The sequence below is a fragment of the Oxyura jamaicensis genome, chromosome 4, assembly GCF_011077185.1.
Source record: "Oxyura jamaicensis isolate SHBP4307 breed ruddy duck chromosome 4, BPBGC_Ojam_1.0, whole genome shotgun sequence".
Lineage (NCBI taxonomy): Eukaryota > Metazoa > Chordata > Aves > Anseriformes > Anatidae > Oxyura > Oxyura jamaicensis.
Window position 1 is genome coordinate 29523065 of NC_048896.1, and position 17689 is coordinate 29540753.

The 17689-nt window shown below is 38.5% G+C and overlaps 1 protein-coding gene across 7 annotated transcripts in view; it reads right to left on the minus strand.

Moving 5' to 3' along the window:
- MARCHF1 (membrane associated ring-CH-type finger 1) overlaps nt 1-17689 on the minus strand; it is a 233147-nt gene that overhangs the window by 157602 nt on the left and 57856 nt on the right. For 4 of the 7 annotated variants that reach the window (XM_035325488.1, XM_035325496.1, XM_035325490.1 and 1 more), the window contains one exon: nt 1234-1312. In XM_035325488.1, the coding sequence (XP_035181379.1) occupies nt 1234-1309 (76 nt within the window). In that variant the 5' untranslated portion in view covers nt 1310-1312. Of the gene's footprint in view, nt 1-1233; nt 1319-17689 lie in introns of those variants that run through there. The other 3 variants (XM_035325489.1, XM_035325499.1, XM_035325494.1) reach the window with 2 other exon arrangements.

A 17689-nucleotide genomic window follows, 5' to 3' on the forward strand; every position in this document is an offset into this window, starting at 1 on the left:
TTTCAAGAAAACTAGAAATAAATCAAAACACTTTCTGATGTTTCATAAAGAGCTGGAATTGTGGAAGGTTAGCATTTGCAAGTTTTAATTTAGTTGCAGGTTGTTGCAAATTCCCTACACAATGCCCAGAAATAGGCATTGCTACTTCTTTCAGAGTGCGAGGTACCAAAAAAAAAAAAAAAAGGAATAGTTATTTTTAAAGTATTAACAGGTATTGCCAACTTTGAAACACTAACAGTTAATACTGTCCCCTCTAGAGTTTTCAAGAGCTTGCTAATTAGATAATGCTTACTTAAATTATAATAATTATACAATGATGAAAATTAATATACTGGTTCAACTCCAGCTTGCAAACTTTTCCTGTAAACTCCCTATTTCTTTCAAGACACATATTTTAGACCTATTTATATATAATGTCTATGTATGAACCATCTATGTATTCCCCATCACATAGTTTATTTTCCAATAATAAATCTTGACTGGGACAAACAACTTTTGAATTCTGTTCTCAGCTCTGCCAGATACATGAATCTGCAAAAATCAATAGTCACTCTGATGCTTTTGTTTCTTTGTGCAAAATGGAGCTCCTAACATTTCCCTTGCAGTAGTGACCTAAGGGCAAGTTCATCTCTCTCTCTCTCACTTAAATATTTTGATGTAGACACTCAGACTCAAGATGAAAACAGAAGTTTAAATTCTTAAGTGGAGCTTGTTAAGCCATGTATAGAAAATTAAATGTCTTCTCTATAGCTTAAAGAAAAGTCTTTGCTATAAATAGCAAGACTGTAAATGGTACTATCATATCATTTAATAACTGTGGGAAAAAATAACCATTCTGTAACAGGTCTGAGTCACAGCAGGCATCTGCATGTGCAATCCTGGCTAAATCATTTTTGAATGGAAAAGTTACACACTCATACAAATTTGGTCATTTTCTACCTTTCGTGGAGAGTTTATGAAAAATAAGCTATTGCAGTTTAGCATGCATCAAACTGCATGTGTAACCTGTAATGATACAGCACAAAAAACCGTAATCATTAAATTCAAATAATTAAGAGAAAAATGTCTGGTCTTCACTGAAATATAGTAAATTAATAATGGCAGGAGTTCAACATAAGGCCCTTGGCAGGGTTGTTTTCACATTCAAACTGCAATTCAAAATGCTAAAATCAATCTTTTTCTCCAGTAATGTGAATATAACTTAGTGTTTAACAAATGAAAATAAAAACTTACAGGCAGAGCAATCTTTTAGCAAATTTCTGCTATGACAGAGCTTCACATGGCCCTTCACATTACTTCCTGGGTTCATTTCCTGGAATAAACAGAAACAAGACACATGTGAAAATAGCTATATCATGCTGAAATGTCATATACGTATACACAATGGCCTTAAATCATGCTATGAAATAAACTTTGAAAAATATTTTAATACTGGTGTCGCTCAGGTGGTACTAATCTAACATAACACTTCTGGACTTGAAAGGTAGTTTTAATTAATGTTTGCTAACTCCTATGCCCGATACTGACTTCCATCCATCTTTCTGCAGACTCTCAAATTGATTTGAGATTAATTTTTCATCTCCCTAAACACAAGAAAACCATCCATGATTTTCCATTTGTTAGCCATACTACTGGAAAAGGCCTTTTTGCAGCCTCTTACATATAGGTGTAAGCGATTGCAAAACACTAATGAAATATAAAGTTTAATCAAACAAAAAGACCAAAATACATAATTTGTTCACTAGTGATGTTTTCAAAATATCAAAACAGATATTTGTTTGGTAAACAAAAAGTAAAATATATAGTAAAGAGCTGTCAACTCCAAAGGACCTACTGAGCTTGTCCAACACCCAGACAGCTAGCTGGCCATGGCCAGCAACATGCCCTTACAGCAACGGCCCACAGCAACCTGGGCTCCATTACGACACATGTCACCAACGCGCTGAGGGAAGTGACTAATGCTCTCCACTCAGCACCGGTGAGGCAAAATGCCGGGCCCAATCCCAGGCTCCACAGTACAAGAGAGACATGCTGTACGCATCCTGTACGGAACAAAAGGGCATGAAGGTGATTGACGGACTGGGACATCTTCTCTTTGAGGAGAGGCTGATAGAAATGAGGGCCCTGAGCTTGGGGAAGAGAAGGCTCAGAGTGATCTTTTCAATGTGTATAAACATCTGAAGGGGCGCAGAGTAAGGAAGGCAGAACTAGACTCTTCCCTGTGGTATCCGGTAAAATAGCAAGAGAACACAGGACCAGAGTGCAACGCAGGAAGTCCTGTTTAAACATTTTGATTTTATTTTTTGTCTGTTACTGTGAGTGTGGTCAAACACTTGAAAAGGTTGCCCAGGCTGGTTAGAGAGTGTCCATCCTTGGAGATATGCAAAACCCAATTGGACAGAGTCCTGGACGACGTGCTCAAGATGACCCTTCTCTGAGCAGGGTGTTGGACTATTTCACTAGGTCCTTTCCAGCCTCAACAATTCTGTGATTCTGTAAAGTGCTTTATTTAACTGGTCCCTGGTTAAAATAAATTGAAAATAGGTTATAATTAATCACCCACGAAATGTCTTTTCTGAGGTGCATGAAAAAAAAAAAAAAAAAAAAAGCATCCAATCTCATTGTGCTTTACCTAGTGTAAAAGGCATACAAAGGTTATAGCTGAAAGCTAACAACACGCAGTAATCCTGACATTCTGATCCAATTAATTGTAGAACAGAGGCCATAAAACTTTCCCCAGTAATTCCTGCCTCAAACTTTCCTTGTTTTCCATACCTACCTCAAACCAGAAGAAAATACACGAATACATAAATTCTGGAAGATATTCACATGTGATATTTCAAGTGGATTACCAACAAACACATCAAATATATTTTGTTTCATAATGAAAGAACATACCTAAAAACAAACACACATTACTCTCAAAAGAATTCTTTAACAGTGCTCTAGAAATGTCAATCAACCGACTGGTGTTCAGCAGTATGGTATTTCCTGGTATTTCATACTAAACGAAAAAGACTGATAGTTACAGGGGCAGTCACGGGTTTAGGACTGCATGAACCAAAGAACTGGTTCAATATATGTGCAGAAAACAACCCATGGAGTGAGCTTTGTAACTCAACAAGATCAGAAGCACAGATATGCTGTAGGTTAAAAGTCCGAAGATTTGTTTTTGCTTTTACTGACAGCGTATTACTTAGGGAAAAAATCCTTTTGCAGTGTCAGTCATACATCTTTTTTATTTTTTCAAAAAAAAAAAAAGTACAAGTTTGCTTTTCAGTTTTTGAAAAGATATAACTACGAAATATATTTCAAATTTTTGATCTTCCTAGAAAAAAATTCAACAGCATATGCCTATTTTATTCATTGCCAGGGAGAACAAAGGACATGCGTTAAAGAAGCATACAGTACATTTCTATACGTACCCGCTCTTACAAAGGCAGGTTGCGTGTACACCACCACATGGGTGGGTATCTTTTGTGTTCGTGTTGCTAAGGAAACCAACACTGTGCCAAACCACTACAAACGTATTCGAGTTCTTAAGCAGGGTGGGTATTATTTTTTTTAACACAGAACTAAAGCTAGCATATGAGGCTACAGGAGAGCTCTCAATAGCCAAGAGCATGTTAAGCCAACACAATTACAATAGCCGAAATACAAAGTTTTTCCATTCTATGGTGTTTGTGTGCTTGGCTTGTCCAAAAGGCAATAGGTTACAGCATAAAGTTAGGACATGGCTGGTTTTGCATATGACAGAAGATGGGGCAGATAAGCTCTGAAATTTTCTTTGGCTTGTTAAAAAGTCAAAAACTTTAAGAAACCCTCACTACTGATCTATTCACAATGGACAGCTGTTTAAATTGAACTGCATAAAATACCATGAAGATATACTATCCCATTTAATAAAAACAGAACAAGTTTGCTGTGAAGAGCTGTGTTTTGAAAGTTGTTAGCCGTGTACCTGTTAGAGAAGGACGACTCAAGGAATTATGTTCCATAGACTAGAGTTCATGTTTTCCTGCTGTTTCACAGAACATTACACACGCTCTATTCAATACCTGTATCTGCTTTATCTATCCTGGTCCATCTGCTCTGCAAATGTTCTTGCAAAGCTGTTTCCCATAGCAACATCAAATATCACATAGACCCAGTCTTCTCTTGAAGCACTCTAACTGATCCACTTCTGAATTTCAAGCAGCATCTTTTTTTTTTTTTTCTGTAGTACTTAAGTAAATAATAAATAAATGGAGTATTTCATCAAACAGAAAACACACATGAATGGAAGCCATACCCATGAGTACAACCCCATAAAAGCCACAGATACTGCCTACTTTGAGACAACTTGAGTTAGATCACCTACAAACCATTAATAGCCCAATTTTTTTTCATCCTCATGTTTACAGAGATCAAAGGAACCAAAATATGAGGAAAAATTCTCAATACATTTTCAGGCAAGATAAAAAAATAATAGTAAGAGCAATTTCCTACAAATACCGTATATTTCACCTTGAGAATCTATCTTGAGAATCCCTGCTCCACTTTTGAGAAGTAGTAAGCATACATCAGATTGATTTTTAAGTGAAGATCTTCTGAAAAACCCTCTTAAAATAAGCACTCAAGAAGTCAGTAAATATCATAAATTAATTCTGAGCACACTGGTTCTGTGAATTCTGGTGAATCTGTAACAGAGTTGTGCAAACTATAAATTAAGGAGTTCAGTAGACCAGTTTTCCTAGTTCCTAATATTTGCATTTTAGATTTGTCTAACCAAAACCACCAGAAGCAGCTAGGAAAGGGCCTTACGGTGAATGAAAAGCTACTTTTAGCTACTTTAACCATATACTACCTATTTATGTACTCTCAGAACCAAAATAACTGACAAGATGAACTTCTCAATATTTTTCTACCACCACCACCTCCTTTCACCTATACATTTGCTTGGTTTATTCTTGGCGCACCCCAGCCATTCTCTTTTGCCCATCACGGAATTTGGCCCCATCAAACTTTGTCTAGATCTCTGGTCTGCACGATGAAGTTCTTCTGTACAGCAATTCTGATGCTCTTACATAGAAGGGCTTCCCTGCATGCCTTCAACATGAATAACACTAACGGCTACATAGCACATCTGGCATTTCCGGAGAGCACAGAAGAGATCCACAAGAGGACCACCACGCAGCTGTCTGCTGCACATGCATGAAGTCCAGTTCACTTTACACACACCTGCAAGCATCGCTGGACAGAAAAACCCAACATCCAAATACAAAGCCCTCTGCCTGCAGATAAGGGCACGACATGAAATCTCTATATAATAAAGCTACAATATTACAGTGAGGTGAAGTTACCTGCAACCTTCCCGATGATTTTGTAATACCAAATTGGCCAAAGTGCCCCTGCCTACAATTACCAACAGACGCACCTTCCATCTATGAGGTAAACAACAGATGCATTTTATTACTACCCTCATAAAAGAAAAAAAGAAAAAGAAAAAGAAAAAAAACTTCATTCTGCATTAACAGTTCATTAAAATATGTTCAAGTTGATGAGTGCTATGCTCATGATTTCTAACACATCATTTCCTTCTCAAACAGAAACAAGCAGTAGCACGTCTACCATCACTCACTAAGGCCACGCTAAACCCCAGTAACTCATTCCTTAATTGTATGAACTTAGCAGTGCATGTTTTGTTATCCTTTATTGTATATAACTTATTTTTAGGTTTGGTTCTCTTATAAACTGATCTGCACATTTAAGACAAGAATTTCAGCCAAATCTACAGTGGAAGTTGTAAGTATATTACTACAAGTTTTCAAACCACAATTGCTCTGTGTTTATTTCTCCACAGATCTCTGCCTATTTTAATATACCATAATATAAGATATCAGTGATAAAATTATCAATAACAGTAGGCTTCATTACATGCAACAGATGTACGTGAACTATAACTAAAAGCTAAAAGCAGAGGATGTTTTGAAAAATATTTTTTCAAAAATGCTACTTCAAAAGTAATGATCTGAACCAAGAATAAATTATGAAGTCTTTAAGGACTAACATCTTGCTTTTTCTGATGGTGTCTGAAAGACTATAAGGCCTTTAAATTATGAGAATCTATTCTAGAAATGGCTAAGCAGCCAGTACCGTATTCATTTATCCTTTGTCCTTTTAAGCTTTCAGGGTGCTGTGTAGCCATAGTAACTATCCCTTTCCGCTGTGAAATCCATTAGCTGGTTTCAATCTCAAATTCAATACTACCATAAAATCAAAGCCAAAGATTAAAAAAAATTATGATTAAAAAAGATTCCTGAGACAAGTATGTGTTTTAAAAGCAGTTTCTGCATCTTTATGCTTCATACATAACAGAAAAAGAAACCAAAAGGTTAAAAGGACATCAAAAGATAAATTCAGAATGAATTTTGAAGCTTGGTCACCATCAGGGATGACACAATACCACCTCAAACTAGAACCGACAGAAAAAGCTAGCTGTCATTCACATTAAGCCAGTCACAGCGACTGGCTGGCTGGCCATCAACCCTGTCCAACAGCAGCCTGAAGGTGCAAGCATTAGGAGACTGCAAGTATTAGGAGACAGACCGGGGTTTGGACTGCAATTTGAATGACAAGAAATGGAAAATCTTGGATTCCTCTTCCACGCAGACAACTTTGAAGGAGGGCAGGTGTTGCAGAAGGATAAGCTTTATCCTAGGTCCTATTCGGATGAGTTTTGTCACGACAGCCCTGAATGACTTCAACACCAGCTCGGTCCCGACACCAGTTACAGGTAAACTGGCCTAACGGTATTGCCACTGTTTGCTCAAATCCCCATTATCACCAGTGACTCCTGGGGACTAGGTGGAGCTACACTTTTCAGCAAGGAAGAGGCAAAGTAAATTGGAGTATATTCCACAGGCCACTAATTTAAAAATCTAGGATTCCTTGTGTCTCCAAAGTACTGGATATTATGTTCCTTCACTAACAATTTTCACTGCCTCCTCAACTGTTGAACTTTCAGTTCCACCTGTTGATTTGATTTCGTACTTCCACCCGCTGCTGCATAAATAGAACCAAACATGACTCAGACAAAGGTGAAGTATCTGCCAAGGTAAGAAAGCTTTATTAGCCATTTTATCTAGCATCAAATGTGTTCCACTTATGGTGGGATTCTAGAATAATAAAAAAGCTTCTAAATTCAGACAGCATTACACAAAGCAGTATTTGAAAAAAAATACTTCAGTGTACAAAACATGACGATACACTCCTGCCCAATGACTTAGCATAAATAATGGATGCTGACATTAAGCACAAGAATATCACCGAAGGAAAACACAGGCATAAAATAGGAGCAAGTTCTTTGTCACATACCACAGAAGGAAAAAAGAAAAAAAAAAAAAAAAAAGGTGAAAATTCTGTTTGTTTTGGAACTAAGACACGCTGGAACCAGGACGGACAGAGCCCCTGCGCACGGCCCCTACAGAAGCTAAAGCGCATCTGTACAGGCAGAGGGAAGGGAGGATTCCCTCTAACAAGAAAAAAATGAAGAAATACTGGCACTTTATTTCCACTTTCTAGCTCCTTATTCTGCTATTGCTGTTTTATAACAATCAACGACACTGCAAGGCCATGTTCATACAGGATAAAAAAAAAAAAGGTTCATGTGATTATTCTTGAGAGACACTCAAAATTGCAAAAATGCGATCACACTTGCATTCAATTGAAGAAGAAAAACAAGATTTCACGAGAGTTACCTGAATCCACAAATTCTACTTTTTTCCCTCTAGTGTCCAACTCATGGCTTCATTAGCGTTTATAGCAAAACTCCCACAGACTTCAATGGGGCAAAGACTTCATTCTATACATTTTTGTGACATATGATGGAATTACAGGTGATATTTCCTGTCACTACGGTAGAAGACAAAGTCACGTCAGGGTAGCTCATGCACTTGACTTGGCCAATCCTGTCCTCTTCAGCTTGTCCCAGCTCTAAAGCAGAAGGGCAGCACGTTCTTCTGTGAAGCCCAGGAGCAGACCCAAGCATTCCTGGGAGTTCAACACAAAGAAAGATGCAGAAGATGCCTCTTTGCAAATATTTGTTGTGCTGTCTTTTAAACAAGACCAGAGGGAGACTGGTTTTTACTTTAGAAGGCAGTAAGCACGTTGTGGAAGGCAGGGACATTCTTAATGGTTAAAACATTTTGACACGACACAAGAGAGATCCACTTTGAATTTTATCGTAAGCATCAAGATATTCAAAGCCACAAGCCTTACTACTTTAAAAAAAAAAATCACCAAACTTCATCAATGATGAGTGTGCTATTCCATCCAGTCAGGCTATAGAGCAATGTATTTTCTATGCACATTGGCAGCACCATCTGTGGACAGAAGTCTTTGGGGAGGAGAGCAGGACACACCGGTACTTTCCTTTTTCTGCCCAGTATTATTGCTGCAAAGGGCTTATGAAGGAAGTGGCACTGATGGGACAACTCACAAAAAATTAAATCCAGCACTGGGAACAGAAATTACCCGAAGGTGGAAAGCTGAAATAAAAATTCAGGAAAACTGGAGATTTGATACAATCTCAGTAAGTGTACGTGCTCTCAGACAACTTGCAAGTATTGCTGCAAAATCCATTGAGAGGTTCTGCAAGCAGTCCAACTTGGAATGCCTTGAAAAACATCATTCACTTTGAGCATGCTTGTTTTTGTAATTTCACCATTTACCTAAACTTTTTCCATAAAGTTTTTTCAAAATTCATCCTTTTCAAAATTCATCATTCCATCCTTTTCTAATTGATTTTCTAGTTTATCTAATAAAACTAAAGAAACCTCAAAACTTAAAGTCGCCTATTTTCATAGCTTCAGTTTTCACTGTATTAAGTTCTAGGGGTTTAATGCCTCTAAAGCCCTTAGAATATTCCGCAAGCCTTGTATGATGAGGTAGACATCTCTAAAACCTATGGCCCCAATTAAACTTGGAAGAAAACTAGTCACGGCAAGTTTAATTTTCTTTGACATTAGGAAACAACAGATGCCCCCACAAATAACACATCCGTATAATATCTTTATCTGAGGAGGCACAGAGAGGTCATATTTTTGTGTCTAAGGATATTACTGCTTCCACAGAAGCTTCCCTCCTCACCCTCCAGTCCAACGCTGCAGTTGTCATAGTTACCATTTTACATGGCCATAGGCTGAGTAATGTTCTCACACTCAGTAAAACCCCAAAGGCTATGAGCTTGTAGAATATTTCAAGATTTGTGCAGAAATTTTGCCACGAAATTTCACTGAAAGACAGGCAGGTGCCAAGGCACACGCAGACAAACATCTCTTCTTGAAGAGCGGGTTCTGCAGTTCCACCACAATGAAGGTGGAGGAACCAGAACCATGGCATGACTCATTGATTATCTTCTGATAATTTAGACATGTAATTTTATTGAGGAAGAAGAATCCTAAACCATTCCTAACTCAACAGAGTAATCAGAACCTGACCTTCCATATAGCTCTTACGGGTTTCCCTCCACACAGTTTCAACACATTCCAATGAATGAGAGCTTAAATCAGGAGCACAAAATACACCAACAGCAACCATTCTCCTCAGCCATTGGGATGACAAATACAAATCACAGTGATGACAATCTAAAAAGTCAAGTGTTATGTCCATAACAGATAAGTCACTGAATTCTTACCTACTATCCCACAATGAATAAAAGTACATAAATTGGATTCCTATCTGCAATCCCATGGCTATGCTTTTATAGGATACAGAACTGGATATAGGATATTGGAGTAATTCTGAATGGTCTGAAATCTTTTATAAAACAGATTACAGTCTATTATATTAACTCATATATAAAATTCATGTTCCCATTACATAGATCAAAGGGGCAGAACTTCCTACAAGCAGAAATGAAACTGTTTTTTGAATGAAGCGCTGGATTCTCAGGCCCATCCTATATGTATTCAAACATACAAATGAAAAATTTAAAGCATACACACAATTATGAAAACTGTCCTAATTTCCAAATATGTGATGGTCATGGAAAAAAAAAAAGGAAAAAAAATGCATCCCATTCAGTTTTCAGTTTTTCTTTTGATTGTCTTCCCTATTCTCCAAATCAAAACAGCATGACAAGATCCCATCTGGATTATACCAATATGCTGCAAACAGGTAAAGGTATCTAACAAAGTTATGGGAATATCACATCCATCCACTTACCAGCACGTATACAATTTGTAGGTCAGAGTCACGGAGTATCACTAGCTCAGCTGTTAGCACTAAGGAGCACAGTGTGGAGGTTATTTTCATATTCATGTTGTGAGATTCTGTGATCCTTCATATGCAGAGCAACACCATCCTGCCCTTTATCTCTTAAAACTCTGTTCTTACATGCATATACTTGAAGACTCTGTGTCACTTCTCACCCTTGAATAACAATGGCAAAAAGCCATCTGTGAGACCCAGCACTTTGCAATATAAGCATTTATTTCCTTACTTCGACTGTTAGGGAGGCCCCTTCCAACCTCAACTCTTCTAGGATTCTGCGAAGAACTGATATCTCTGGCTTCAAACAGAACCTGCCTGAGGTTTCCCTCCCACACTGAGAATTCATGTGCCTACACGGTATTTGTTGCAAGCCACTTTGTTGTTGCACAGCATCAGACTCCACGAGCAACTGGACATTATTAGCTATTTGAAGGAAACAACTCCCATACTCATCAGCACCACTAGCGCCCAACTAATTTTCAAACAAAATCTCAGCTCCTACTTGGCAGCCCTGAACAACAGTGGTACGAGATGCAATACATCCCTTAAAGAAAATCCAAGGAAGACAGTATGTAAGTATCCTGCGATTTATTTCTCAATTGCCTTTCAAAAATGATTTCATAATCTGATCACTTGGATTTTGGTGTGTAGATTTTTTCAAAGTACCAGCTGTTTTCCCAGTCCTGGTAAATTCTGCCTTTGATATCTGTGATAATTAAATCCCAACCACCCTCATTTACTACGCAAAATAGACCTTGCATTTCACTCAAAACCTGAAAAAAAAAAAAAAAAAAAAAAACTCAGCATTTGTAAACCTCTATGAAGTGAGCTGTACCTCTCCTTTCGTATTTCACGCTTATGAGGAGACTGCTTTACAATTTAAATGGTATGTTACTCATCCGTAACTTTCTTTTATGTGAGGTTTTGATGCTTTGTGAATAGAATATTCATCTATAATTTAAATTAATATTTAATTGAAGAAAATTCAGTTCTGCATAGCTCGTGAATTTGAGAATTCACAATAGCTAGTTGTCAAGGGATCACCAGCAAACTGTCGCACTGAGGTACTACATGGGAAATTACTACGCATACCTACCTGCCCCAAAATACTGTCTCCCATGAAAAAAACCTCATTGCTCATACAGCTGCAGGAAGACATTCCACCTCTTCCTGAAACATTTCCTCCCAGCTCTGAATCCAGTTACATTTCTTTCCTCAGCTAAAATCATGATTGGTTTCTTTTTATTTTGCTGAACTCATTTTAACCTAGGTCTTTTCCACACTGTGGATCACCAGGAGGCTGCTTAAATGCTCCTTCTAGGCATAAGGAAGAAAGTTAACACCAGGAAAAAAAAAAAAAAAAAAAAAAAAGGAGGGTCCTTGGGGTATTTCTGACTTGATGAATCTATGAAGTATTCAAGAATCTGCAGGCTCAGAATCAAAACCCAAGCACAAGATAGGATGGATACATGACCAGCGACTGGGTGCATAAACTTTGCTGAGTCACAGAGGACCTGGTGCTTATTCCTTTATGATAATTAATACATGGGAGATTTTTAAACAGTAAGTTAAAGAAGTATCACAACACAGCCTTTGGCCTCTCTGCTCTGCTTTCTGCAAAGAGGAAATAAGATTTCTTATCTGTGATGGTGCTGCTCAGAAGCAGCATTTGCACAGACAGGTGACTACGGTACCTCACAGATAAAGCAATAAAGATTTACTTAACAACTTAAGAAAAGTGAAGCTTGAATTCCCCCATGTTAAATACAGATATAATGCATTGCTTTAAAGTTGAGGCAACAAGTTTAAATTAGTGCCTACGGTCATCAGATTTCTCAAAGAGGAGAAACATGCAAAGCAGCCTCTTACCAGTGCCCTTACCTAGCCCCTCTGAGTTCATTTTCTCAGCCTCCAATTCAGTACACTAAATTCTCAAAACTTTGATTACATAAACCCTCTATTTGCTTTGCTAGAGAAGATGCACTGTTATGCCTTCACACCAATTAAACCAAACCCCCAAACAGTAATTCCTGTGGAAAACTTGTGATCCCACTGATAAGCTCCCCCCAAGCCTCCCCTTCCCCAGGCCAAACAGCCCTCAGCTGCTCCTCACAGGAGAGGTGCTGCAGCCCCCTTCACCCTGGTCGCCCTCCACCAGGCTCTTCCCAGTACGCCCAGGTCTCTCGTACTGGGGGCCCAGTACCGGACGCAGTGCTCCAGGTGCAGCCTCACCAACGCTGAGTACAGTGGAAGATACCTGCATTTCTTAATGTCTCAAGGACATTTCCCTAACCACCTTTAAAATCCAACCCTGCATACATACAACCCACTTGCCATTCAGAAGCCCATCTTACCTCCTGTTTTAAGCCTTCCTAGCAGTGAGTCTCCCACCTGTCCCACCCAGCACCATCAAAGCCTCTCCCCAGGTGAATCTAGTGAGCCACGTGCTAGGCAGCAGCACTGCCCCTTTCTTCCCTGTGATTTCTACCCAGCCCATCTTTTAGCATCTGGAGGCAAGCAGCTCTCTCTGTGCTGCTCCAGCTTCTCCACTTCCAGTAGGGCAGGGCACAGAACAGGCAGTAAGCTGCAAACAGCACAGACCATCCTTGCATGTACTGACTCTGAGTAGGCAGAGAAAATGGGCAATTTTGGAATGGCTTGAGGTTAAAATCTCATGAGAAACATCCAGTTTCTGTAGATCCCTTCCATTACCTAAAATATCACTTGTTCTCTGCTATTTTTCAAATAGCCTCTGCCTCACTAAGGCATTACATGCTGGCTAGCATACTCTTGAGGATCCCATAGTGGAAGCCGGTAGGCTTTTGTTACTAATTACTTCAGACACAAGCTCTGCATCTCAAAGCTCTGTGTCTAAAAGCTCAATCACCATGTAGCACTTAAATAAATATCCCCAAGACACATCATCAAGCATATTCTCCACAGCACCTGTAGAGGCTGAAAATTGTCTTCCTATTATACTTCATTTGAAATGGAACTGAATTCAGAAAAAAAAAAATCATCTTATTCCAGATCCCACCTGAAAACTGGAAACTTAAGTGGGGTTCAAAAAAACAACAAACCTACTAACAGTTATCGCTAAGGCAAACGTACCTGGAATGTTGCTAGAAAAGGCCTACAAAGCATGCAAAAATATGAAATATATGCTTCTGGCCTCTAAGACAGTCCACTGAAGGGGTTGGAGAGGCACAGACTAAGAGTGACAGCATGCAGCTGCATACACATACATATGCACGCAGTTTGCATGATCATGTGGCTGCACCCTGTCCTGTGACTGGCATGATACAATGATAGATCTCATCTAGTTAAGAAAAAAACTCTAATTCTGACAGCTGTCATCAGGTAGATTTTATTAGAGAGGAACTCATTGTTCACAGTAAACTGCTTCCCAAGTCTCCTTTTATATCAGATTTCTTGTTTTTAACTCTGAAAGTCTCTCTCTAGCTATTAGTAGGATTGCCCTCAGTTTATTCAGATTCTTTTCTGTATAGTCACAGAAAAGAATTGTATCACTGCTGCTCCCACTACTGCCAACAGTCCCTCTCCTAAACAGCAGAGATTTATGGATGATTCTGTAAATATGGAAAAGGAAAACAAAAAATGTAAACAAGGAAAAAAGTAATAAAGACCCTTCCCTCTGAATGTCCCAGGTAGGCTTTTGACAAAAAGTGCCTTCCCCTATACCTACAACTACTTTTTACTGATTCCAAAATAATAATAATAATAGAATTGAAAACCACTCATATGCCAGAATCATAGCTGGAGTTCTGACTATTTACAGTCAAGTCAACCATCTCTCTGAGAGCATAATTTAGTCTTCTGCTCTGTATCTGGTATAATATCAGCTGCCAGGTTTTAGTCCACAACTTTAAGTGGCCAGTGGTTAAGTATAGCTATGAGACTGTAAAAGAACTCTGGAATACGTGACCAGGACAAATTCCCCTCCAAAAGCAAAGTAGAATGGTCTGCCATTGGAGAAAGGCCTATCTTTGCAAAACCAGAATTTTCTAGTTGTAAAAGACTCCTGACCTACCACAGAAATTATCAGAACTCTCTTACAGGCATTTATGAACTCAACCTTTCATCACAAGCGCAGCGCAAAACCAGAAACTGTCTTCTGTATCAATGACAAGAAGGCCAGTGTGCATTCTCCTTAAAGAAATGAGAGAATAAACCATAGACAGATGTTAGTAACTTAGCAGCCTAACATCCTCAACTACTATGGCAAGATGTTTGCATAACAAACAGAACACAAAACAGTTTAATTGCCTGCAGTCCAGAGCGTAGTTTTAATACCAAATACGGAGCTTGAATTCTTCAAGTCCTAAATGGATGCTGAATGACCAACTAACCTACCAAAAAACAAGGTAAATGGAAGAGCTTTAGTCCAAGAAACAACAGGTCAGGCTCCAGAAACTGCTTGATCTAACTACTGTTGGAGTCACTCCTGTGACTTGATAAATCCCCAGTGAAAAAAATGAAAATCAATGCACACGAGTCCAGCAGGTAGCTAGTGTTTGATCTAATGGCACAGTCCATGTGCTTATTTCTTCCTTCTCTCATTTCTGTTGGTTACTTAAGCATCTCATTTTGTAGCATTCAGATTTTTTCCATGTGCTCCCTCCTCCTCTTCCCCCACTCATTCAGATCCATGTTTTAATTATCACAGAAGCAAGAGCTCCAGTATTTCAGTTCTTGCTCCATTGTGAGTTGAAAAGTAAAGATGGTATCTATAATTGTTTTTCTTTTTTCTTTTTTTTTTTTTTTTTTTTTTTTTTTGCTGTCTGGTTGATTAGATTCATAAACATACTGTATGGGAGCCAAACCTTCAAGGGACTAGTCTAATTAAGAAGTCAAATTGCTATGCTGATTACAGACACTCTTCACGAACTTTAAAATCAATACTTCTCCAAATAATCTCAAACCTTGTATATGGTTTCAGGAAACAATTATGCTTTTCACCTTCATCAGAGTATTACAATTTTCACGTCAGAGAAAGACTTACATGAAGGACTCCTTTACCGTATGTTTGCTTTCTAAAAGCATCTAGCATCACTACATACAGATTTGCAGTCACACTTATCAACTAGGAATATATATAATTTATACATTTAATTTCGATGAGGTGAAGTATTCGCATAGTTTGTGATGTAGATTCAGACTTCGTATTTCAGAATAAAAATACAGAGTTTATATTTAGGGAAATACTTTTACTAATCAAGTCGTATAGGTAGGGGAGCAACCTGTTGATGAATATGAAATTTCCTTAGCCTTAACATTTAGGCTTGTAGAAAGCAAGCAGGCTAAGGAAGACCTCAGCTCTTTGTGAAGTAGTGAAAAGTCTCACAGAAGAGAGAGAATTATGAAAAGGAGTATGCTTTGTCATTTAAAAACCTCCAGCTCCCCCATAAACGCTATTGCAGCGGTGATCAAAATCCTTGCAGGTTAGCACAGTGATTCACAGACAAATAACCACTATTGTCACCCCAGAATTGCAATTTGAGAACAATGTACTCACCAAAAACCAACCAAACAAACCAAACACCTGTCCTCACATGTGATACAACTTCATAAAGCTTTGTATTTCACAATCACAGCATTAAATGTAAGCAGGGCAAGTCCAGCACAAAACAACACTCAAGACTGTCATCAGCCTGGCTCCCCAAAGTCCTCAGTTAGTAACCACGGTATTTCACTGCTGGACAGATAAATGCAACACTTGCCCCTGTGGTCTATGAGCTTGAGGATTTACCTCTGTGAGCTCAAAAAGCTTAAATTCCCACCTTAATAAACATACGTTCACAACCCAATTCCCTTCTCCAGTCAGGAGGTGACGCGTAAAATCCAAGACCCACACCTCACCATGAGCTTCAGCCCAGGGATGAAAATTTAACAAACACAAACCCCTTTCTTAGCCTTTTAAGTCTTTCATACCTGCTTCTGTTTGCTGCCTCTCACCAGCGGCCTCACAGGCCCGGTTGCAACTGTTCTGCTACACACTGCTCTGAATTCTTTGTGACTCTCCTCGAGTTTATATTGATTTCCACTGTTTTATTAACATGTGGACTGCACCTACAGCATGCTGTGTTTCAGTCTTAAGAGTACACAGTGTCAGGCAAGTCGTTACTTGGCAGGAAGATGCTCTTCCCAGTGACTAGTAAACTGACTTAATAAATACTACTGCTGTCACAATCCTGGGAAGACTGATAGGTATTACATCTTGATATAAGATGTAGAAATGTATGAAGTCAAACTTCTGTCTCCTGCAGGGTCCTTGGTTTATTCGGTGCTGGTATGTTTACAAAATGGACCCAGTTTTGGCTGAACTCTCCATTTTGTTTACTTGATGCATTTAACTCTACACTGCAGTCCCAACTGGACATATTATTCATCTATTTCGTGTCTCAGAAGGTCTTTGTGGTACCAATTAAACATTAAAAAAATCTGCTGTGGTCTGTTTAAGGACACGTAGAAATTGAATATATGCATTTCACTCTATTCCATACATGCTCAGAAGATGAATTTTTAATTAAATGCTTGTCCAAAAGTTTTTATGAGTATTAGACTCTGCTACAGAGGTCCAAAATATGTTATAGGAAATGATCGAGAAGGCTTGCTATTTGACAGGTGTTACAAGACACTCTGCACTGATGCAACAGGTTTTGACTGGAAAAGAGTAACTGGATGTGGTCAGGAATGAGCCAACCCTGCTGGAACTATCACCAGAGAGCAGGCGGGCACGCTGCTCACTCAATCCGGTCAACCTTCACAGGAACAGCATGTCACTCCTGAGGGACCCCAAGCAGCTCACAACTGTGTATACAACTTGTGCTACTTGTAAGAGACTACCACTTATTAATCATGCTAACTATATGTGTGTTGGTGGTATTTAAAATTCACTGATGTAAAGCAGCAACTCATTAAGCATAATTTGTCTGCCTGACTGGTACTTATTTATTAGTATCTTTCTATTATAAAGGGAAAAATAAAACAAAATGACTATGCTGCATATTAATTTCATATAAATTGATATCTAGTATCTGGATGCTGAAGTGAAACCTAGCTGATCATTTATACTTGTTAGACTAATTGTCAAGTGACACAACAAGACAACATTTACAGCAATTAAACCTGTATAAACCTGTGTATATCTTCTGAATACAGAAAACTAAAGCAAAATAAAATAAAAGATCTCTCCTACTGAAGTTGCATTCTTTTTTTCACAATATGATTCTGTTTTTTTCTAGGAAATCTTAAAATTTCAGTTTTCAATTTAGAAATTTCTCAGATTGTAGAAGGGTCATGTGAACAGTAATTCTGGGTTACTACAAAGTTTAATATCAGAAGCTGAAGGGAATAGCACTTTTTTTTTTTTTTTTTTTTTTTTCTCCTCTCTGACAGCAATTTTCTTCCTTGG